This window comes from Tiliqua scincoides, chromosome 5, assembly GCF_035046505.1.
Source record: "Tiliqua scincoides isolate rTilSci1 chromosome 5, rTilSci1.hap2, whole genome shotgun sequence".
NCBI classification, from domain to species: domain Eukaryota; kingdom Metazoa; phylum Chordata; class Lepidosauria; order Squamata; family Scincidae; genus Tiliqua; species Tiliqua scincoides.
This window is the reverse complement of record NC_089825.1, coordinates 88,542,693-88,566,305: the sequence shown is the minus strand read 5'-3', so window position 1 is coordinate 88,566,305 and position 23,613 is coordinate 88,542,693. Positions and strand designations below refer to the sequence as shown.

General features: G+C 43.2%; 1 protein-coding gene across 1 annotated transcript; it reads left to right on the top strand.

The window, feature by feature from the left end:
• Nucleotides 1-11,649: 11,649 nt before the first annotated feature.
• Nucleotides 11,650-14,395, top strand: HOXB2 (homeobox B2). The gene is made up of 2 exons (XM_066628687.1): nucleotides 11,650-12,031; nucleotides 13,607-14,395. Exons 1-2 carry the CDS (start codon nucleotides 11,650-11,652, stop codon nucleotides 14,296-14,298), a joined length of 1,074 nt encoding a protein of 357 aa, XP_066484784.1. The 3' UTR covers nucleotides 14,299-14,395.
• Nucleotides 14,396-23,613: the final 9,218 nt, after the last annotated feature.

Genomic DNA, 23,613 nt, shown 5'->3' with positions numbered 1-23,613 from the left:
CTTCATGTGATGCTCTGAAAGTTGGAAAGCACTTGGTCAGTCATCATTGTCTCTTACCATTTCCAGCAAACAGGAATCAGTGTTGAACAGAGGCTGGCTTGTCAGTCCTTAAAATGATGTACAGGGGACTGAACAGAAGCCACATCATTTAATCTGGAAGCCCTTCCATCAACCCTATTCTCATGTATGTAGGGGTGTTTATGGTTCCTCAAATGCACTCTGCACATGCTCAATTTTCCAAATCTGAGCCTTGGCCTGAAAAACAGGTTCTGTGGCTGATCCTAGAGAAAAATTTAAATTAAGCCCCGGTGATGGGGAATCACATACACTAAATGTGTGGTTTCTGAACCTCCAGATAAAAATTGTCCTCCTTTTTCTCCAGTGTTAAATCTGGGTTGCAAACGCACCCCATCCACATCAAATCCCATTCCATGGTTTCAGTGGAACTTAGGCTGAAATCCTATACATACTTTCCTGGGAGTAAGACCCACTGAACATAATGGGACTTACTTCTGAGTAGACAGGCCTAGGATTGTGCTGTTAGGCAGTTTCAGTACATTAGCTAAAAATGAAGTGGAAGACTTCACCCTGCAAGGGGGAGGGTCATACTTTTGAGAGTCCCTCCTTTAGAAAGGGTCCCTACATGTAATAAACTAGTACATCTTCCTGCAATGCTAGTTTTCTGCATGCAGGTTGTTGCTTTGGAAAAACAAACAACTTTTTTGAACCTTCAAGAATGCAATTCCACACTTGGTCTGAAGTGGTACTGTCCAAGACCAGCTCATTCAGTAAAACTTGTCATGACTTTTATTCCTTCATTTTAATCATTCTCAGTTAGAAAGAACTTCCACTGAAATAAGTGAGATGTACTTGCAAGCTAGAGGGTTTATGACTCTTTTTTAAAGGACTGAAACCAAGCAGCCCAGAGTCACCTCAAGGATGCTGCAGTAAGCCCACATGTCCAGGCCTCCAAGTCAAACATGGCTTTATTTCAACCATCCTTTTGTGGCCCACAGTCTGAATGGCAAAGGACTAATCAATCCCTTTCCCTTCACCCTTCATATGTGAGTAAGGATCATATGATCCACCAGGATCATATGGGGAGCAGAAATTGGGAATGCTGCTGGTGGGAGTTACTCCAGATTTTTAAAATGTGATCTTGAGCTTGTGCCCTATACAGACCATAAAACGGGGGGAGGGGGAATCATATATGATGGTCCCTTTGATTTAATAGGGATTTTTTAAATTAATAAACCAATTAAAATTGCCCCAAATTATTACATACATTCACAATCCTGAACACACTTAGGACCCAATCCTATCAAATTTTCCAGTGTCAGTGCAACTGTGCCAATGGGGCATGCAGTGCATCCCGTAGTGGGGAGGCAGTCAAAGAGGCCTCCTCAAGGTATGGGAACATTTGTTCTCTTACCTTGGGGCTGCATTGTGGCTGCACCAGTGCTGGAAAATTGGTTAGGATTGTGCCCTTACTTGGTAATAAGCCTTAATGAAACTATTAAAGATAATGGACACCATTCAATGGGACATTCTCTTGAGCAATTGCCATTCACTTCAGTAGAGCTTAAGCAGGACAGCTTCCCACTGAATGTTACCCAATGGTAGGTCTTTCTTCCCAGGAAGACCTCCAAAATAAATATATTAATTGGCGCATCTACCTTTGGTGCATTGGGGCTTCTGGTCAGGGTGTTTTCCTCCCCCCCCCCCCCCAACAGCAGAGATTAAGTGTGTGGCCTTCTGCATGCAGTGCATGTATTCAGCCACTGAGCTATGGCAACCCCCCCCCCCAATACAAACAGGGTTATTTTGCTGACTGACACACTTGTTTGGACAGTGGTTATTTGGGGGAGGAGAGTAGTTAAGAGACCAATGAATGCATGTATACTTTAATACATTTCCATTTTAAATAAGATTGAAGTAGCACAGTGATTCCCAAATTTTTTCAACTAGCAGATCCCTTGACTTACTAGGCCATTGGTCATGACTTCCCATTAGGGCTACAATCCTACTCACTGTATAGGACAGCAGGCTTTTTGTGAGGATTCTGCTGCTCCCCTGGCTGGTTTCCATGACTCCCCAGGGAGCCATGGCTCACAGTTTGGGAACCACTGACACAGTGTATAGTTGAATGTGTGTACAGTTGATGGATAAATGGTGGTAGTTTTAATTTTTATGCCTATTGTTTTTAGTTTATTGCATTCAATTTCCTTTTCCTACTTTTATCCTCACAGACAGGTTAGGCTGAGAAAGATAGGTCAAAGGCATCCAGTGAACTTTGCAGCTGTAGGATTCAACTGGTATCTTCAGACTCTCTAGTTACTACAAGGCACTGACTCTGGATAGTGTTTACAGACAATCAGATCCATGTACTGATAACATATACATCAAACACTAAACGTTTTGACAGAATCAAGGCCAGCTGGCTTAAAGCAATGAAATAGGAGAGAGGGCTGGAGCTGGCATGTGAACTTAAATCCCTTCAAAGAGAGCTTCCTTGACAAATCTAATAAATGATGTAACAACTCGAGGAGCCAATTAATTGATTCCAAGTTTGCATTTCATATGTACCTTTGAGGTTTTTTGACACAAATGTTTTGAATGTAGAAAAGGGTGCTGATGTTTTGTTTTCTGAAAAACTGAAAAATCCAACAATATTTTTTAAAGGGGGAAAAGTATCATACAATATGCACCCAGAAGTGGGGATTGTGAATACATCAAGGGGCCAAATCCTGTCCAACTTTCCAGTAATGATGCAGCTGTGACAATGGGGCGTGAGCTGCATCCTGAAGTGGGGAGGCAATCACAGAGGCCTCTTCCAAGTAAGGGAGCCCTTACCTCAGGGCTGCATTGCAGCTGCATCAGTGCTGGAAAGTTGGATAGGATTGAACCCCAAATATTCTCAAAACGGCCTCCTATCTCAAATCTAAGTAACAATACTATCAAACTTCAGAAGGACTTAAAAAAAAATACATGCCTATATATCTAAAATGCTGAGTGGAAAAAACCTTTGTGAAGTCTTCCACCTTCTCACCACTACATAGGAACTGTTGAAGTTTCCCCCCTAAAAAGACCGATGTCCCCTTGGCCACCCAACTCCATTATCAGAGAGTTTACACTCTTGCAAATTCTTTATGGCTAGATTTTCTTCTCCCTTCATCCCACAATCCACCAGAATCTTTGAAGAACTGGGGGGAGGGGAGAAGATTGAGGTGCCACTTTGCAAACTCACTTCTGGGCTTATTCTTTTTTATTTTTTAAAGATTTTGCAAAATGAACAAGGGTTCAAAATTAGGCCGATCAATGTAACCTGTTTGCCTATTTTCACTATTCTGGTGAAGTGACTGCCTCCCCCCCTTTCTTTAGGGTTCCTGAAAGGTCAGGGGAGGGTCTCCAAGTCAAAGGCGTCTTGCATTTGTTTGTGTCTCCTATTCTCTTGAACGTGAAAACAGGGTATATTTGAACAGAAACTGATATATGTCCTCCAAATGGAAGTGGAAGTGGATAGTCCTTGGGTGGGAGTGGGGGCTATTTCCTGGCGCTTCTGATTTGGCCTGACATCCTTCTTGCACTTAGAGTTTACATTTTAATGGGTATATATACCAACTTTTGAAGGACACCCATTGGCGACGTCTTTCAATGGGGGTGTGCGTGTGTTCTGGTGAACATTCATATATATAAATATATATATTATATATTTATTGGTTATAGCCAGTTTTAAACTATTTTTTCTTTGGTTGTTTTTATATTATTTATCCCCCCACATTATGTATTTATAAGGAAAAAAATGTACTTTTTTTTTAGTATTTACTTGTTATAAAGGAACATGGTGTTTTCCCTTGTCATTGTACAACCAGCTTTTTTTTTTTTTTTGGTTCTTTTCTTTTAGTTATTGTAATTTAGGGAAAAGGCCAGTAGTGACCTTCGTACTTAAAATAATGTGTTTAGTTCTCCTGGAGGCATGAGAGCAGAGCCAGACATGTAATTGTATAAGTCCTGAGTTAGAAGAACTAGCTTCCCCCTCCCCCCTTTTCTCCTCTTCCTCCTCCTCTTTTTTGAAACATCTTCCTTTGTTCTTTACAGTAGATAACTTTATTTCTTTGCTGAAGGGTTGTCTGTTGAACAATTCCTGAATAAAACTTTCTGTTCTTAATTCTCTCTTGTCCCATTGATCGGATCTGAAAGCAGGCAGGAGAGGGAGAGAGAAAGACTTTATTGGCAGTCATCAAACAAACCAACAAAACCGCACCATTTCTAAATGTTCCAGACACTTATCTGAGCTTTCCTTTCTCTTAGGGCACAAGCCTCACCAGGTCTACTCAGAAGTAAGTTCAATGCGGCTTACTCTCAGGAAAGTGTGGTTAGGATTGCAGCCTTACTCTTGAGGTCACGACTGCCTGGGCTTTCTTTTACAGCTTATAAAATGGGAAACACTTTTCCTAGCTGATGGTGTTGACTTAAAAAGTTAATGGCTAGGGGGCTGATTTCTGCTCCTGCTCCCCCCTCCCGCTATCTCCCCCCTTTCCCTGCCACTTTGGAAATCTTCTTCTAAATAGTCTCACGCCAATTAAAATTACCCCTCATCTTCTGTGGGTACAAAGGAGGGCGAGATCACGTGGGCGACCAGACTCCACAGCCATTGGGGCTCAAATGAAAACAAAGGAAAATGATTAATCATAACAAAAGGCACTCGGGGCTTTCTTGCTGAAATTAAGAGGAGGGGGGACCTGTCGTGAAATTAAATCACTAAATAAAACCAGAAGGGTGTGGGAGGCAGATGCTGAGGCTGCCTGCAAAGTCAGGGGGAGGGGAACGTGCTCCAGCCAAGAGACAGATAAGATAACGCCTGGCCTCATTTGTCTTTTATGCTCCCGAGCCTTAAGAAAACTTCTTTTTACAAGCCGCTCGCTTCCATAAAACTTTTATGATGCTGGAGCCGCTTGGAAACAGCCCGTCCAATTAGAACGTCACGGTGATGTGGCTGCGGAGGCAGCCAGGCCGGTCGAAGAAGCCTCTCCATGGAGCAAGCGGAGATCTTGGAACTGGGCTGAGTCACTCCTCCACCTTGGCTGGGCAAAGGGGTTGTGATCTACTGCTCCTGCTCCTCCTGCCACACCACCACTACTGTATCTGGTGTGATCAGAGCAAACACTGAGCAGCTAGGCACGGTGCCAAGTGAAATAAAGCAGCCCCCTCCCCCATTATGGTCTGTCTCCCACCCCCTTGAGATGGGACCTTGCTTATGACTGCTCTACTTAAGGGCTACAGAACAAGGAACACTGCTTTCTATTTTCCCTGGGGTTGAATAGTGCGGGGGGGGGCATTCTGATTGCCTCCGTAGAGGAGGCACATATTGTGGACAACGTGGGGATTTCTAAATGAAGAAGCCAAGGGGCTGACTGCAGCACATAGGACAATCCTTCTTCAAGATTATCTATCTATCTATCTATCTATCTATCTATCTATCTATCTATCTATCTATCTATCTATCTATCTATCTATCTATCTATCTATCTATCATTATGTTCCTTATACCAGGGAATACAGGGTACAGAGCTGATAGGCAGGGTGCACTCTCAGTGGAAAAGAGGCATGGTGATTTGCCCTGAATAGGCGGGAAGATGGGACACTGGAAGGAGGGGAGGTTGTGTGGTTGGAGAAGGATCCAAGTCTGCATTCTGCTCTGACTTCCAAGCTGGAATGTTTGAATTCCAAGCTATGCAAAACTATATCAACCTTTGGTTGATTGTTGCTTAGGTTTGAAGCCTACACTGATGATGTCACTTCCAGCCATGACATCGTTTCCAGGTTAATGACATCACTTCTGGTCTGTCCCCAACAGATTGTCATTCTGGGTCCCAGTGCTAAAAGGTTTGAGAACCAGTGGAAGTATACAGCATAAGTGGAAGTTTGTGGATTCTTCATGCCCTTGTACCAGCTTTTCCCCAGTTGATACCATCATAAGAGAAGGATGATAACCTTATATTCACAGACCATCCATCAGTAGCCTATGTCTATCCAGACTAGCCATAGCTCTAGGAGCACTCAGGGAGAGGCATACCTTAAATCCTGTTAGCCCAGAATGCCAGGGATCAAAGCTCTTATATTCTCTACCACTGCATGATGGCCACTCTGAAGTCATAGGCCATTCAATATTCCATTGAGGAGATGCTTCCACTATCTGGTCTTATGCCAGAGCAGTAACGTGTGTAAAAAGCTGCTATGTGGATAGGGCAACTGACATGGTTCAATTTTGCACCAGTGTCACTCACTCCTGGAAGCCAGAGACACCACTGTGGAAAAGAATCAAGTCATTAGCCTGGTCCATGTGGTAGATCTTTACATAGGGTCAGAGCAGATGCTATGTGAGACATGAGTAAAGGGTTTGTCCCTGTAAGCATTTCACGCATGCCTCATATATAAATGCACTAGCCAAGTGATTTGGCCAATTCATGTATAGAGTTGGCACACCAGGTAGGTGTCCACCCAGACTGCGAATCTTAATCCTAACTATTAATAGAATTATTTACATGCTGGGTGTTTATATGTGACAAGGCATGTGTGGGAAACTGACAGGAGCCAGCTCTTTACCAGTGGCCAGCCACAGTCATATCTGCTTCATCTCATTATTTCCTGATGCCAAATGGAACTAGAGCCACAGTACAAAAATAACATACTGCATGAATCAGGTCATAGTGATGTCTACCTGCAGTTTATGAACTACTCTCTGAGTTCCTTAGGGCTGAAACAGTTGTCCCTGCAATGCAGCCTCTGTTGCACATTGTTCTATGTCCATAAATGTCTCTGTAAGTTGTAGGTGTAGCATAAGTGAACTGCATTGGATTATTTCCTGATTAAGCATCATTAAAATTAATGAATACAAGTTACTTGTAACTGAGACTTAATTGTACACAAGCTTACCGGAAAATAAGTTCAACTGAACACAATGGGACAAACTTCTGAGTAGGCATGCATAGATTGCACTTTTGGTCCCATTCATTTCAATGGCACTTGGTCAAGATTTGTCTTTGGACCTCTCCCACTGTAGCCACAATCTGCAATGGAAAAAAAGAACTAGTTTAGAAGAAAAGGAGCTTAGGTGTGCAACGTATATTCAAGACATATTCCCTTTCTTTTAAAGTCTTGCCAGTGAAACTATTATTGGATTATGTCCCTAACTTTAATTAATGTACACATTAAAAAACAAACAAATGAACAAGACTGTATCCACAGATAGGCATGAAGGCCAGAGGGCTTTGCAAGAAAAATTATTTTAATTGTACTTTATATTTGATTTTTTTTTTTGCCAGTATATAAAGTGTATCAGATAATTATAGCCTTCATGCAATCATGAATAACAATAAAAAGAAAAACCTGAAGCACCCTTTCCCCCTGTATCCATGACTGTAGCTGGGTTATGTTCATCCATGCAAGAAGTAATTTAATATTCTGTGATGCTATAATTTAAAAGCATAAGAGCGTGGAAACTTTGATTGGGATCTGATCAAATAACAATAGTCAAGAATGTAGTGTATCCTTCCCCTGCCATTTCCCTGACTGTGATTTTATGGATGATATAATTTAGCTAAAATATTGGTCACCATGTTATTCAGACCTGTATGTAAAGCTTTCCTGAAAGAGGTTTCAAATAAGTTGATGTAATGCCAAGCCAAAAACTCCACTGTCTGGAGCATACCATTGGCATAAATTAAAAGTATGGAGTAATAGTACTGTATATCTATGGCTTTTAGTGGCCACCACCATCATCAAATAAAAGACATCCCTCTAAAATTAATTTGCTTTGGCTTTCATGATCATGAGTTTAAGATCTGGTGTAAGAATGAAGGCCTTTTAAAAAAAAATTACCTTATGTTTTTTTTGTGGGGGGGGATGACTCATATTCTCAAGAAATATGCTGCTAGGAAATGCACCATTCCTTATTTATTTTCAAGTGTTTTGTAGATTGTGGTTTTGTAGACTGCTTTTTAAATTTGCAATAGATCTAGCTTAAGTGAGGGTTAACTTGTCCAAATGTTCACAGAGACCTTTACCTCTGAGAATGCATTGGGAAGTTTATATATCAGTCCAATGTTCTGCAGATGAAATCTATACTCTACTGAAACACATCAGTATCCACATTGATATTTGAGTATTTGTTGCTTAAATTGGAATTGTTGCTGAAATTTGGGGAAGTAGAATTCAGGCCGGATATTTTTCTCATTCTAGTACTCATTCTAAAATCTGGTAGCTTCCAGTGAACCTGCTTCACAAGACATATTGTGAGAGCACAAGAACCTGCTTCACATATTTACTCAATTCCTACATTCTTGTAATATTTCAACTTTTTCCAGCCAAGTCATTGGAATCCAGCATGCAATCTGTACAGACCTCCCTTGTTCTAAACATGGTAAAACCATCATAAGCATGAACAAAATAATCTTCATTTTGATTACCAAAACTCACGTGCACAGGCCCAGTCCAATATATGTTTATAACATTTAAACAGGTAGTTACACCAAACTACTATATGCTCTGGGCATTAAGTGAAATTTTGAGGCTGCATTCCTTCCTACAGTTACCTGGGAGTAAGTTCAATTGACTATAATGGCACCTACTTTTGAGTAAACATGCATAGGCTTGGGCTCTAAGTTCCTTTATACAGACTTAAGACTACAAAATCCATTATTCAGTGTTACTGTGGATGAAACACTTAAACCATGTATCTGGGGGATTTAAAGTATGAACAGCATATAGAAGTAACACTAAAATGTCAAGAAAAGTGCCAAACTGGTGGTTCTGGGGTTGGACTTGGATCTGGAAAACCCAGGTTCAAATCCCTGCTTAGCTACTGAAGCTTCCTACCTGATCTTGGGCCAGCCATTATCTCTCAGCCAGATTTACCTGTCAGGGTCTCAGGGTTGCTGTGAGGACAAAAAAGAGGGAAGGAAGGAACCATGTGTTGGCTCCTTGGAGGAAGGTTGATATTAAAAATGTGAACAAAAAATAAGTAAAATGGAGCCAACCTTTTTTCTTGCAGCAGTGGGACAATGCAACTGAAAATAGAATTCCACCAATGGGTTTTGTGTGTGCCTAGATCAAGCATTCAAAAGTAATTTGCCTTTTATATGACCATCTCATTTCCAAAATATTCTTTCCACATATCTCAATTTTCTTGTATATTAAGTTGCCACATGACCTTTTTCTTGCTTCTTTTCCTTTACATTATTTTCACTTACTCACTGTTTTAAAATTGTGAGTCCTTAAGGAAGGGGTAGAACTTTGTTAAAGTTTGTAAACCTCTTGTTTTGTAAATCAAGCACCAGATCACCACAATACATTAATATAATAATACTACACTAATCCTCATAGCTTACTCAGAGCCCAATTCTATGCACATCTACTCAGAAATAAGCCCCATTATAGTCAATGAACCTTACTCCCATGTAAGTGTGGATAAGATTGCAGGCCCCAGAGACTGTACAAAGTTTTTAACATATCTCAGCTCCCAGGAGTAGCACACACTCTGGTCCTAAATAGAATTATTTCCTGATAGTAACAGCAGCAGCAGCAGCAAAAAGGATGAGCCTGGTTATGTGGATGTTTTAAATCATCAAGATTCACAAGATCCAATGGTGAAATAGGGGTAAAAGAATTGAAAAGGAGAAAGGCTCAATCCACATTGATTGCTTTTTAAGTCTCATCAATTTCAACAAGAAAGATTTGTGCTTAAATATTCCGTTGAAATCAATAGCACTTAAAAGTGTTTAACTTTGGCTGGATTGAGGCTCAGACTGTTGCTTAAATGAGTCACTCTGTCCGCTGTGTTGGTGGCACCAGTAACAGTTGCATGGTTGGTGAACAATACCCTAAATAATATCAACATGCGGCTTTTAACAAGACAATCAGTTAAGGTTCAGTTAAAATAATTTTCTTGACTGCAGCACAGCGCTGAACTATTTGCATTGGACTGTGTAAATTTCATATGACGATGATGTTGATGTCTTTGTATGTACTTTGGAAAAGCTTTCTGAGGCTCCCATTGCCTCCAGATGTAGGGTTTCTACTTAATGCCACCCACACATGGCTGTTTGTATTAACAAAAGTTCCTCAGCTCTGTGGCAGATTTCAAAAGTTCCCAGCCTACTTTCTAGTAAAGCTAGGGAGAGAGAATAAATGGAGCTCCTCTCCCCGAAGTCAAAGGTTTTGACCATTTCTTGCCATTTGTTTTAAATATACTCTCCAGTTCCCCCCTTCAACCTTGAGCTGGTCTTCTGAGGTATCTTTACTAACCAGGCTCAAATCTTGGAATATATCTGCTCCCAGGAATGATGAGCACCCAAATTCTTTAGGATGTTAGCAAAGCCCAGGCTGTCAGATGGCTTTGGAGAGAAAAGATTGATCACTTCTCTCTTTTTCTCTCCCCCTCACATTCTGCTCCCTCCGTTTGCCTGGAAAACTGCAAAACAAAACAAAACTTAAAAAAAAAAAACAACCCTAAATGACTGGAAATATTCCAGGATGCATATTTTAAACATGTTTTGTCAAATAACGTTGACTTGGTCCAAAGTATACAGTATACACCCAAGAGGAAATATCAGGCTACTCTTTGGTCTTTTCAACTTTGCTACTTTTTACAAACTTGGTGGGAGGAGGGGATCTTCTCTACCAACCCAGTAACAGTAAATGCTTTTCTCCATCACTCCTAAAATTCAGCTGATCTCAAGGGCTCTATGGTGGGAACAGATCCTAACAAGAACTCTTTCCCAGAAGAACAAACTTTCACACTGACTGGTTTTTGTCCACAGTGTTTATAAGTTTTTGGTTTTGTTTTAACTATTCAAATCCAGATAGATTCAAATCTGATATTCCATGAGCTTTGGAACAATACTTTGGAACAATGATTTGTTCCATTTCCAAGTGCCTGGTTGCAAATCACTCCTTTCCTCCTACTCCTGGGGAAAAAATGTCTTCTTCTTCCCTGATGGTATATCCCTAGTCCTTTGGGACAAGAGATGGATGCCCTTCTTTTTCCACTTCCCTCCTGGATTAGCCTAATACTAACCACACTCTATCCCGGTGGTAAAGAGTTAAAAAGGCAAACTAGCCACCCCAACCTACCTTGTCACTCAAATCTCCCTTCACTAGCATCTTCCTTTAGACAATTACCATGAACCAAGAGAATTCCAAAAGTCAAAGATTCATTATTATTATTATTATTATTATTATTATTATTATTATTATTATTATTATTATTATTATTATTGCCCATTAAAGAACAAGATACACTTTCTGTTTTCCACCAGGCCTGTCCAGCCATTGGGCAAGGCAGGTCACATGACCAGGAATTGGCTGCAATTTATCCCTGCTCGTCAGTTTAATAGAGCAAGGTCCCCATACGCCTGTATTATCAGCAATATAAGATTTTTTTATATATATAATCTATGAAACGGGGGGAGGGACGGGGGGAGGAGACTGCGAATAATATTAATCCTAAAGCGCTCTAAGGTATTGGAAGGGCCTTAAGGACCCCTCGGTTCCTTCTTCCCCTTCTCCATCCATCCCTCCCTCCCTCCCTCCCACGCACTAGCCCCCTTCCCCCTCCCTCCCTTCTGCTCTGGGCCCTTGGAAAAAGCCATGAATTTTGAATTTGAGAGGGAGATCGGCTTCATCAACAGCCAGCCGTCGCTAGCGGAGTGCCTGACGTCCCTTCCCGCTGTCCTGGAGACATTTCAAACTTCATCAATCAAGGAGCCACCGACATTAATTCCTCCTCCTCTGGAACCAACCCTCCTCGGCTTGGGTCCTTGCTCCAGCAGCAGCCAGCCTACAGCAAGGAGAGCGCGGCATGGGCAGGCCCAGCAGAAAAGCCCGCTCCAGCCCCCTGCCCTGGCCGGGGAGTTCCCCTGGATGAAGGAGAAGAAGTCCTGCAAGAAAGCCAGCCAGGTGCCGGCCTCTGCTGCCTCGCCGTCCTCCTCCTCTTCCTCACTTCCTGGCTCTGCAGCCGGTTCTCCTGCAGGTCTGTAGATGCCAGCAAGGGGAATGGCAAGGGGTGAAGGGGGAAAATGTGTGTGTGTGTGTGTGTGTGGCGGGGTGGAACTGGGGGGGGAGGGAGAAGAGCACACACACCGGACTGCTTGAAATGCACCCACTCCAGGGGAAGGGGGCAAAACCCCTCCCGATTGCCCAGTTCCAGCCCAACTGGAAGGATGGCAATGGCAGGCGCAGAGAATCTTTCTTTCCTCAATCTATCCATAGAACGCTTATAGGCATTTTTAAACTGCAAAACCCCTTTTTCCTCATTTTTCTCCCTAATCGTATTAATTTTTTGGCCCTATAGCGAACATCCCCATCTTCTCCCCCTTCCTGGTTCCCCCCCCCCCAGCTATTTATTCTTATGCTAGACTAGAGGGAGAAACGTGAACAAAAGAAGCAACAGTAGAGATCACTGAGTTGATGAGCGGAGGTTGGGGGGGTGATGTTCTCTGTAAACTGCTTTTATTTCAAGATTGGGAAGAAGATGAGTAGGAAGAAGGGAGCAGAGGCAAGGCGAGCCCTCCACCCCTCCCCCAATCCCCCCCAACCATTCACACGACAGCCTGTCCATCCATCCACCCATCCATCCCTCGGATGCAAGATGCTTCCATTTCCAAATGTGTTCCCCTCTGTCCCACCAGCTCAATTAAGCCCTTGGGAGTACCCAAGTCTCCCAGATGCAGGAGAAAAAGGGGTCCCTTCCCTTTTGTTCAGGCGCCCCGCCCCCCACATGGACACACACTCTTCCAGAGCGGGGGGCAAGACCTGTTATCCCCCAGCTTTGCGAGGGTCTGGAATTCTGGGTGAATGAGGAAGACCAAGGAGGATGGGCAGAGCGGGGGTGGGGAGGAATCTGGGATCTCCAGAGATTGCCTAGGTCCCAGGTGCTGCCCCAGATAGATAGATAGATAGATAGATAGATAGATAGATAGATAGATAGATAGATAGATATCTATCTATCTATCTATCTATCTATCTATCTATCTATCTATCTATCTATCTATCTATCTATCTATCTATCTATCTCCTCCCTTGTTATCTTGCCTCTTTTATTTTAGGTTTTTCTCTAGCCATTTAGATAGGAAGCTTCCCCTTCCACAGGCAAATGTTGGAGCTGGTCCGTACACATACACACACCCCTGGGGTCGAGTGGAAAGGGGCACGAAAAGAAATTGCCCCCCTCTCTTGAACTCGATGCTGTTGGGGGTGGGGGGGGGTAAGACTCTGAAGTCTTCTCCATAAACATGCCTGGCGATTTCCCCGCTCCAGGGTGGGGGTGTGCGTGGGGAGATCTTCCTGCCCTGGTTCCCCCCCCCCCAAATGCATCTCCTGCCAGCGCAGAGGGGACGAGCTCTGCCTGCCCAGCTCCGTTTCCTGAAAGAACGTGAGAACTTGGCAGGATGGCGGGTTCTGTCCAGGAACCCTGCGTGCGCGCCCGCCCTTTCCCCAGCATTTCAGCCTTCCTGCCCCTAGCAAGGAGAAGCCGGCCCCGATCCCCGGGGCGGGCGGCCCTGTGCTCAGCCTGTTCTTGTTCTTTATTTCCTGGGGTCTGCCCCAGACGTCCAGGGCTCGCTGGAAGGCAGCGGGGGCAGCGGCTCTCGACGACTGCGGACGGCTTACACCAACACGCAGCTGCTGGAGCTGGAGAAGGAGTTCCACTTCAACAAGTACCTCTGCCGCCCGCGCCGGGTGGAGATCGCGGCTCTGCTGGACCTGACCGAGAGGCAAGTGAAGGTCTGGTTCCAGAACCGGCGCATGAAGCACAAGCGGCAGACGCAGCACAAGGAGATGCCCGAGGGAGAGCCCGGCTACCCCAGCTCGGACCAGGGCAACGAAGAGGGGGTGGAAGAGGGGGAGGGGGGCAGCTCTCCCCTCGGAGACGCCCCGGACATCTCCTGCCCCTACCCAGCCAGCGGCAGAGAGCCGTCGAGGCCCCCCGCGGGCTACCTGACACCCACCCAGGAGGAGAGCCCCCCCGGCGCCCAGCCGAAGGGGACAGCTGGCGCCCGCTCGTCCTCCTCTTCCTCCTCCTCCTCGGACAATGCCTTTCTCGAAAGCCAGAAGTCTCCTTTGTTGCCCCCAGACCTCAGCCTCTTCTCGGTGGATTCCTGCCCCCAGACCTCCGACGGGCTCTCCCCCACCCACCTCCAGGGGTTTTTAGACAGCCCGGTTAACTTCTCCGCGGAAGACCTGGACTTTTTCACAAGCACACTTTGTACCCTCGATCTGCCACCTTTGAATTTCCAGTAAAACAACCCAGGACCTCCTTTCCTCTGCCTTGGGTTATGTGCCCCATAGATATACTCACAGGCATACCTGCCAATAGCCAGCTCCCCCAGCCACTGAAACCAAGGGGTCCCCCGTTCCCACCAATTCTCCCCTCGCTACTGCCTGACACCCTCTTGAAAACATATCTCCTTGAAAAAGTGTGGGTAAATTCGGTGGACCCATTATTTCTATCCCGCCCCCTTCTTAAAGTATTCTTTGTTTGGGCTGAATTCAGCAATTTTTTCCACCTTTTCTAAAATTCACAAATGAAAAAAAGGGAACCTCGCTGGCGCCAGGCAAAAAAAGATATTTAAAAAATCCAAGCAGGGAAACATTCGTTTTATCTGTTCAAGGAAGGATACTGTCTGGCCTTTTAAATATCTTTAGAGCCAAGATTTCCCCCTCCCCCGTCCTTTCCCCACCGAGCATATATTAGAAATTCTCCATACGAGAAAGAAAATATCTGTCCGTTTTCTTAAAAGTGAATTTCTCAGGAAACAAAACGAGACATTTTAGATTTCTTAATTTAAAAGCAAAATAGAAGGATTTTTTAAAAAAACAACACCTGGAGGTTTTGCCCCTTCCTTTTATGTTTTAGAGGTAGATTATTTATTCAAATGCTTTAATAGGAAAATGGAAATTATTTATTATACATTATTTTCATAGATTAAATAAATGGCTTTATAGTCTTAAAATGCTGTTTCCCTGTTTTGTATGATTCTCTTTTTAACAGGAAAATATCTGATTTTATTTTCTTCCCTTTAAAATTCATGGCTGTTTCATTTCTGCTTTTGATTCCTGTTAATCGTGTTAGAAGCAAATATTTCACAAAGACTTAGGAAGAGCCCTAAAAATCCTTTTCTTTTCTTTTTCTTCTAAAGAATCATATGGGTTATCTGTACATCATATAGATTTACAGTGCACTAGCCAGAGATCCTTCACATATTTAAAATGGGTTTTTATTAACGGTTTTAAAAAAACTTTTCATGCTGGAAAGATTAAACTCACATTTATTTAAATCACCACTTTGTTCTTGGCAGACAACACAAAAATATTTAGCTCACCTGCTTTTATTTAAACTGAATCTTAATAACAGAAATTAATCTGTTACAACCTAGAAAGGGAATCAAGAAACGGAAACAGGTAAATGAGATACTTTGTAAAGGAAAAGTTGGAATTATTATTATTATTTTACTTTATTTTATGCAAAAAGGGCAGTTATGCCCAAACGTCCTAGAATATTTTTTTAAACTAGTTACTGCCCCCCCTTGGAAAGAAAATGTCTCCCTTATCTAAAACATCCACAATGGTCGAGAACCACCCTAAATACCCAAAAGAGAAGGAAAAAAAATTAATGCACTATACTGTACACCTACTGCAGCCTATATAATTTATTTGCAGTAATTAAAGGTTATTACAGGACAGCTGGAAAGGTTCACAAATCCCATATTTTCAGCGATCTTAAGAAAACAATATTCCAAAAAGATGCAAGTGAGGAAGAGAAATTTTTTAGTGGTTCATGGAGAAGGGTTTTTTACTGTGCTAACTACAGCTACTAAAGAGTAGAATAAAATACTAGAGAGGAAAAAGGTTTTCAAGGGGGTTTCTTTGTTATTTTTTGTTGTTATTATTATTCATAGGGTGGGGTGAAATACCAGTCCAGAATGAAGAATTCAGTTCTGTTGATGTCTTTTCGGACAGCTCATTTTTGAGACTTTTGACTTCCAAACATCTGATTCTCAACATCAAAACTGATGGAGCAATTTTTTAAACAGGGTGGTTTGAGGCATGGGGGGTGGCCAGAGGTTGCTGGGTTGTGAATGAAAAGCAGTCAGAGGACAGATCACTCACTGGTGGTGCGACCTACACAATGTAACACACACACACACACACACACAACGTCTTTGCTAAGTCATTGGTGTTTCCCCTAACATGGCAGAATTTTGCGTGCCATTCAAGTTGTATTTGTGGGCCCAGGCAGCACACTGAGATGCAGAGGAGAAGGAGGGGGACGACTGGAGTCTAGGAGATGGGGGGAGCAGAAGCTCAAAATGGCGCAGGAATCTGAGACTACACAAGTCAAAGGGGTGGGAGGGCTGCACAGACTAGGCAGCCATTATAGGTGCAAGAAACTGCTCTATTATTTCTGGGTTGGGGGGACTGAGCGTGGGCGAATGGAATTTTGGCTGTGATTCTAAATAAGCAGGAAGGTTTTGAGAGTCCAAATTCTCCATTCTTCAGATAGTATTCAGCAAGACAAAACAATGATCATGAGATCGACATCAGTTCTACCTCTGAGGATTCTTTTATAAGGAACAGTTTACGACTGAGTCATAAACATTTCCCTTTCTCTGCAAATAAACAGTGTTTGATTTTTGCCCCCTACATATTCTAAAATCCCCTCTTCAAATGAAAAGGTAATAGGACTCACATTTATGGAAAGAGAAACTACATGCTTTATTTTTTCACATGTGCAGAGATTGGCAAAAATAAAATATAGGCAGGATCAATTTTCCTTCCAAATATATCCTGAAACACACTTTTTTTTTTCTTCAGACAAATGTTCTATTTTTAGAATGCACTACAGAGAATCTAAGCAAATTCAGAAACAAAAATCCCATCCACATTTTTCCTGAACAATTTGAAATCAATTCTGTTGATAGGCAAGGCAGTCACCTATTTATTTATATATTCATTTATAATTTGTATTCTCGTCTGTCCCAGGCAACATCTTACCCAACAAACCTTTACAGCACTATTCTATACATGTTTATTCAGAACCACTCCAATTGTGTTCAATGGGGGCTTAATCCCAAGGAGATGTTCTAGGACTGCAACCCTAGGGCCCAATCCTATCCAATTTCCTAGCACTGGTACAGCCGCAATGCAACCCCAAGGTAAGGGAACAAATGTTGTCATACCTTAACAAGACCTCTGTGACTGCCTCCCCACCTCAGGATGCAGTGCATGCCCCATTGGCATGGCTGTACCAGCACTGGAAAATTGGATAGGATTGGGCCCTTAGTCACATATGGAAAAAATTGTATCACATAGAAATTTTTGCATCATCCATTTTTTTTCTTCTGAAACAGCATAGATCCTACAGATGACATATTTGTGTACTTGGTATTTGGTCCTGATCCTGCATAAGGTAATCTGTTCTGTGGACACACCTTTCCAAATTTCTCCCACTGTATCTAAGAGACAGCTGTGAGATTTACACAAATATGTTTGCTGCCCCAGGCAACTCACAATGTGTTCCATGCTGTTTTCCTTCTGGGTCACACTGTTGGGCTAACCCTATGTGTCAACCCCACCCGTCTCACATATCCTGGGGGAATGAATAACCTTAGTGCAGGCATTATCCTCACCCTCACTCTAAATCTACTGTATTCTTCTGGGGAAAGGTTCATGGTTCTGTCAGCATTGCTGCTCTCACAGATCACTAGACTGGAGCTTACATAAGAAGGGCCCTGCTGGATCAGGCCAAAGGTCCATCTAGTTCAGCTTCCTGTATCTCACAGTGGCCCACCAAATGCTTCAGGGAGCACACAAGGCAACAAGAGACCTGCATCCTGGTGCCTTCCCTTTCATCTGGCATTTTGAGGTAGCCTACTTCTAAAACAAGGATGTTGCACATACCCATCATGGCTTGTAACCTGTGATGGACTTCTCCACCAGAAATTTGTCCAATCCCCTTTTAAAGGCATCTAGGCCAGATGCCACATCCACATCTGTGACAAGGAGTTCCACAGACTATTTACACACTGAGTAAAAAAATATTTTCTTTTGTCTGTCCTAACTCTCAGAACACTCAGTTTTCGTGGATTTCTCCTGGTTCTGGTGTTGTGTGAGAGGGAAAAGAATATCAGCTCTATCCATCCCCTATATTTGTATGTCAATCATGTCCCCCCTCAGTTGCTTCTTTTCTGGACTGAAGATCTCCAAATGCTGTAGCCTTTCCTCGTAAGGCAGGTGCTCCAGCCCAGTAATCATTTTGGTCACTCTCTTCTGCACCTTTCCCATTTCCAGTATAACCTTTTGGAGATGTGGCAATCAGAACTGGACGCAATACTCCAGGTGTAGCCTTAACCACTGATTTGTACAATGGCATTATAATATTAGCCATTTTATTCTCAATACCTTTTCTAATGATCCCATCTAATGGTCTAATGAGCTTGGGCATATATAGACCCATCTAGAAAAAAATGAATGCATGCTACTGTCCTGTCATGGACAAACTAAACAAGTTAACATATAGATTCCCTATGGGAGAAGGTATGGAATTGTGCATGTGTTGCTTTGTTACTGGATGCACTCACATGAAAAGCAAACTTGTTAAATAACTACTGCAACAAATGAAGGACAATACCATCTGTTCTGTCACCATTCCACTAAAGACGATGTGCTTGTCTAAGTTTCTTCCTATGGTATCTTCACATCAACCCTGGGAAAAACATATGGCTCAATCCTGTCCAATTTTCCAGTGTTGGTGCAGCCATGCCAAAGGGGTATGCACTGCATCCTGTGGTGGGAAGGCAATCACAGAGGCCTCCTCAGTGTAAGGGAATGCTTGTTCCCTTATCTTGGGGCGGCATTGCAGCTGCACATGTGCTGGAAAATTAGATAGGATTGGACCCATAGTGATTGGCCCAAGGTCTCTTACAGCCCAATCTTTTACATGTCTACTCAGAAGTAAGTCCCACTGCATCCAATGGGGCCTACTCCCAGGATTGCATAGCAGTAGGACTGCAGCCTTGGTAAACCCCACAGCTGTGTAAGGATTTGAACAAAACAACTCTATCAACAGTGATTAACTACACAGGAAACTACAGGCTGTGCTTAATTTCTAAAATGAGAGGTTCAGGAGGTCAGTCCTGCCTGGAAGCTGGCAACCCAGAAGCCTTTCCCAGATGTACATGAACTAATTGAGGTTACCCAGTGGTGAAAGAAAGGCAGGCTGTAGATATTCAGGTGCATGCTCTTCATTATTAACAGTTCACATGCTCTACGGCTGCATAGGTGGAGGGTGACAACAGGATTTGGGGAGTGTAGGTGCCTGCCCCAGGATAAAATGCTAATTTCAGATACTGCTGCACCCTGACCTCCACTCAGTCAATGACATGAACACAGAACAATTTGGTCTGTTCTCTGCCTGAGGCCTAATGGCACTAAACTGCAGTTAAGAGGACCTTGTGCAATGCACAGGCAGAGATTTTGTGTAACATGACAACCTCATGAAATTCCTAGACTGGTCAGTTTTTCACTGTACAGTTGCATTCTGTGGGGAAACTGCCTTAAAAGACTAGCAACTTCACCGTGGTCTTAGATGGACCAATGTTGTTGCTTTTGTTGCTGTGGTTTTGCAACAGAAAATTTTGTGTGTTTAGGAGGGGTTTGGAGATAATCACTTCACATACCGCACTTCTTGGCAGGCATGTAACTTTCCCAGGTGTCTGTTACATGTATCCATGGAAAAATCTATAATATTTGAAGTCCCCAGTTTCAACCTCACCTCTGTGATGAACTCCCTTGTTGCCCTTAAGCAAGCCACTCCCTGCCTCAGCCCATCTTCTGCAATATGGAGCTTTACCTTACATGTTGGGTGTAAAGATGATAGGATAATAGTACATATGATGTGCTCTGAAAGTGCTATACAAATTGCAGAACTGAATTCTGGTCTGTTGGATTGAAATGGAGCCATGGCAACAATACAGATACCTAATCATTAATGATTCTTATCTGTCTATATCAGTTATAGCAATTAGGAAGAGATCTACATCAAGGGTCAGTCCCAGAACTTGCTTTCACTGTGAGGGTTCAGCTCCAGAAGAGTTAAAATAAACCTTAAAAAGTGCATGTCTCTGAGCATGCGCAGAATGCATTCTCTTTATGAAAACAGATAGCACTAACAACTTACATGATAATTTACATAATTTTGTAATGAAAAATATCTCCCAAGGACCTTAAATCATAAACGGAAAAGAGGACAAGATATCAGAAAGAGGAATGGAGGGAGACAAGACTAGCAAAAGGATTAATGTTAGTAAATGAAGTTGCCAATCCCCTACATTTGGTAAAAGTGGGGATGAGGAATAAGGGTTTAAGTAGAAGACATCTTGAATAAGGTAGACATCTTGAATAAGTCATCTTATGATGACAACTTGAATAAGAAGACATGTTGAATAAGTCGATATACATGCTCCTGGGCATTATGGTCTGTTATACTGTTTTTACATTATGATGCATGTTGTATAGAATGTGTGGGTGAGTGTGTAGAGTGTGATTGTTGGAGTTATAGTATATATTTATACTATACTTGCCAATCCTGTGGCAAGGATTTCCACAGACCAATCACACGCTGAGTAAAGAAATATTTTCTTTTGTCTGTCCTAACTCTACCAACACTCAATTTTAGCAATGTCCCCTGGTTCTGGTGGTATGTGAGAGTGTAAAGAGCATCTCTCTATCCACTCTATCCTTCCCATGCATAATTTTGTATGTCTCAATCATGTCCCCCCTCAGGCGCCTCTTTTCTAGGCTGAAGAGGACCAAACACCGCAGCCTTTCCTCATAAGGAAGGTTCCCCAGCCCAATAATCATCTTAGTCGCTCTCTTTTGTACCTTTTCCATTTCCACTATGTCTTTTTTGAGATGCAGCGACCAGAACCGAACACAATACTCCAGGTGTGGCCTTACCATAGATTTGTACAACGGCATTATAATATTAGCCGTTTTGTTCTCAATACCTTTTCTAATGATCCCAAGCATAGAATTGGCCTTCTTTACTGCCACCGCACATTGAGTCGACACTTTCATCGACCTGTCCACCACCACCCCAAGATCTCTCTCCTGTTCTGTCACAGACAGCTCAAAACCCATCAGCCTATATGTGAAGTTTTGATTTTTCACCCCAATGTGCATGACCTTACACTTACTGACATTGAAGCGCATCTGCCATTTTGCTGCCCATTCTGCCAGTCTGGAGAGATCCTTCTGGAGCTCCTCACAATCACTCCTGGTCTTCACCACTCTGAAAAGTTTGGTGTCGTCTGCAAACTTGGCACCTCACTGCTCAACCCTGTCTCCAGGTCATTTATGAAGAGGCTGAAAAGCAACTGGTCCCAGGACAGATCCTTGGGGCACACGGCTTTTTACTTGTGAAAATTACCTATTGACACCCACTCTCTGTTTCCTGGCCTTCAACCAGTTCTCAATCCATGAGAGGACCTGTCCTCTAATTCCCTGACTGTGGAGTTTTTTTTAGTAGCCTTTGGTGAGGGACCGTGTCAAACGCCTTCTGAAAGTCCAGATAAATAATGTCTACAGGTTCTCCCGCATCCACATGCCTGTTGACCTTTTCAAAGAATTCTCTAAGGTTTGTGAGGCAAGACTTACCCTTACAGAAGCCATGCTGATTCTCCCTCAGCAAGGCCTGTTCGCCTATGTGTTTTGAGATCCTATCTTTGATGAGGCATTCCACCATCTTACCCGGTATAGATGTTAGGCTGACCAGCCTATAGTTTCCCGGGTCCCCCCTCTTTCCCTTTCTAAAGATAGGTGTGACATTTGCTATCCTCCAATCTTCTGGCACTGTGGCCATTTTGAGGGACAGGTTGCATATCTTAGTCAAGAGATCAGCAACTTCATTCTTCAATTCCTTAATAACCCTTGAGTGGATGCCATTAGGGCCCGGTGACTCATTGATCTTTAATTTATCAATGAGGTCTGAAACATCTTCTCTTTTAACCTCTATCTGACTTAACTCCTCGGTCAGGAGGGGCCGTTCGGGCAGCGGTATCTGCCCGAGGTCTTCTGCCATGAAGACAGATGCAAAGAACTCATTCAATTTTTCTGCCATCTCTAAGTCTCCTTTTATCTCCCTTTTCCCTCCCTCACCATCCAGAGGGCCAACTGCTTCTCTGGCGGGTTTCCTGCTTCTAACGTATTTGAAGAAGCTTTTATTATTCCCCTTAATGTTGCTGGCCATATGTTCCTCATAGTCTCGCTTGGCCTCCCGAATCACCTTCTTACATTTTTTTTGCCACAGTTTATGTTCCTTTTTATTCTCCTCATTAGGGCGAGACTTCCATTTACGGAAGGAAGCTTCCTTGCCCTTTACAGCCTCTCAAACCTGTCTCGTTAGCCATGCAGGCACCCTCCTGATAAGAAGGTTACCTTCTTTCAAAACCAATGTACTTGTGCCCATGCATAATTGCTAATGTATATATACCATGTTCATCTCAAATACCATCATGTCTTGGGCACTCCTGATAGTCGTAATGAGCCTGCATAAGTTTGGTGTTAGAGGCTTCCAGAGCTTTCCAGAAACCAGTCTCAGTATCACTTCTTCCATAAATCTGCCTTAGATGTTCAGTTAAGGTTAGGGTTGCCAACTTTTCAATCAGCTGCTTCAGCTGCATTTCAAACAGCAGCTTGATGTGCAGGCATTCACAGACGATCAGGTTTGTCTCTGTATGACTTACTTTTGCTCACCAAGCTCCTGTTAAAGGCATAACTGCAGGAGGGGCAATTTTTTTCTGGCTAATTGACAATCATACTTAAGATATATTGTGTCCCTAAGGTGAGCTCTGTTTGGGGTGAGCTCTAATCCCCCCAGTGACAAACTCTTACCTTTGCTTGAATTCAAAAAGAAGGAGGACCAACCAGTGAAGTGGAAGGTTTCTCTGGTTCATCTTGTAAGGCCCTAGATGCAGATGTCTGGGGAATAAAAGAAAAAAAATTCTTTTTTTCCATCCTGTTTCCAGTATAAGAAGAATCTTGGTCAATCAGAATGAAGATCCATCTAGTCTAGCACCATATTTCCAATAGTGGCCAACTGGTGAGCTTTCCAGCAGGTCATGAAGTCAACAGCCTTCATATTGCCTATGAACATGGAGGTACCAGATAGCCACCATGACTCAAAGCTATTGATAGACCTGCCCTCCTCCATCTAGCCCAGGGGTCTCTAAACATTTAGGCCAGAGAGCTACATCAAATATCTGGCATGGTGTCAAGGGCAGGAAAGATAAATAAATTTAAATATAAAATTTAAATATATACATTAGAAAGCCGGGCAGCCCAATCCTGAGCTGCCTGGAGCACCGCTGAAAAGGGCTGCCGCCAAGTCCTGCACCTCCCGCACTACCGTGGGAGGCTCCTCAGGAGAAGGGGACGTTCGTCCCCTTCCCCCGAGTAAGGTAAGCAGCCCCGCAATGGGGCTCATGTAGGAAAAGGTGCTCGAGCGCCCTGGACCCTGTGGAGCTCAGCTCCGCAGATCCACCCGCCCCCCGGCAC

Excerpts from the sequence above, each read along its gene's own strand:
- HOXB2 (XM_066628687.1), top strand. The coding sequence starts at position 11,650 with ATGAATTTTGAATTTGAGAGGGAGATCGGCTTCATCAACAGCCAGCCG. Across the intron at positions 12,032-13,606 it reads TGCAGCCGGTTCTCCTGCAG|ACGTCCAGGGCTCGCTGGAA; the intron begins GTCTGTAGATGC and ends GGTCTGCCCCAG.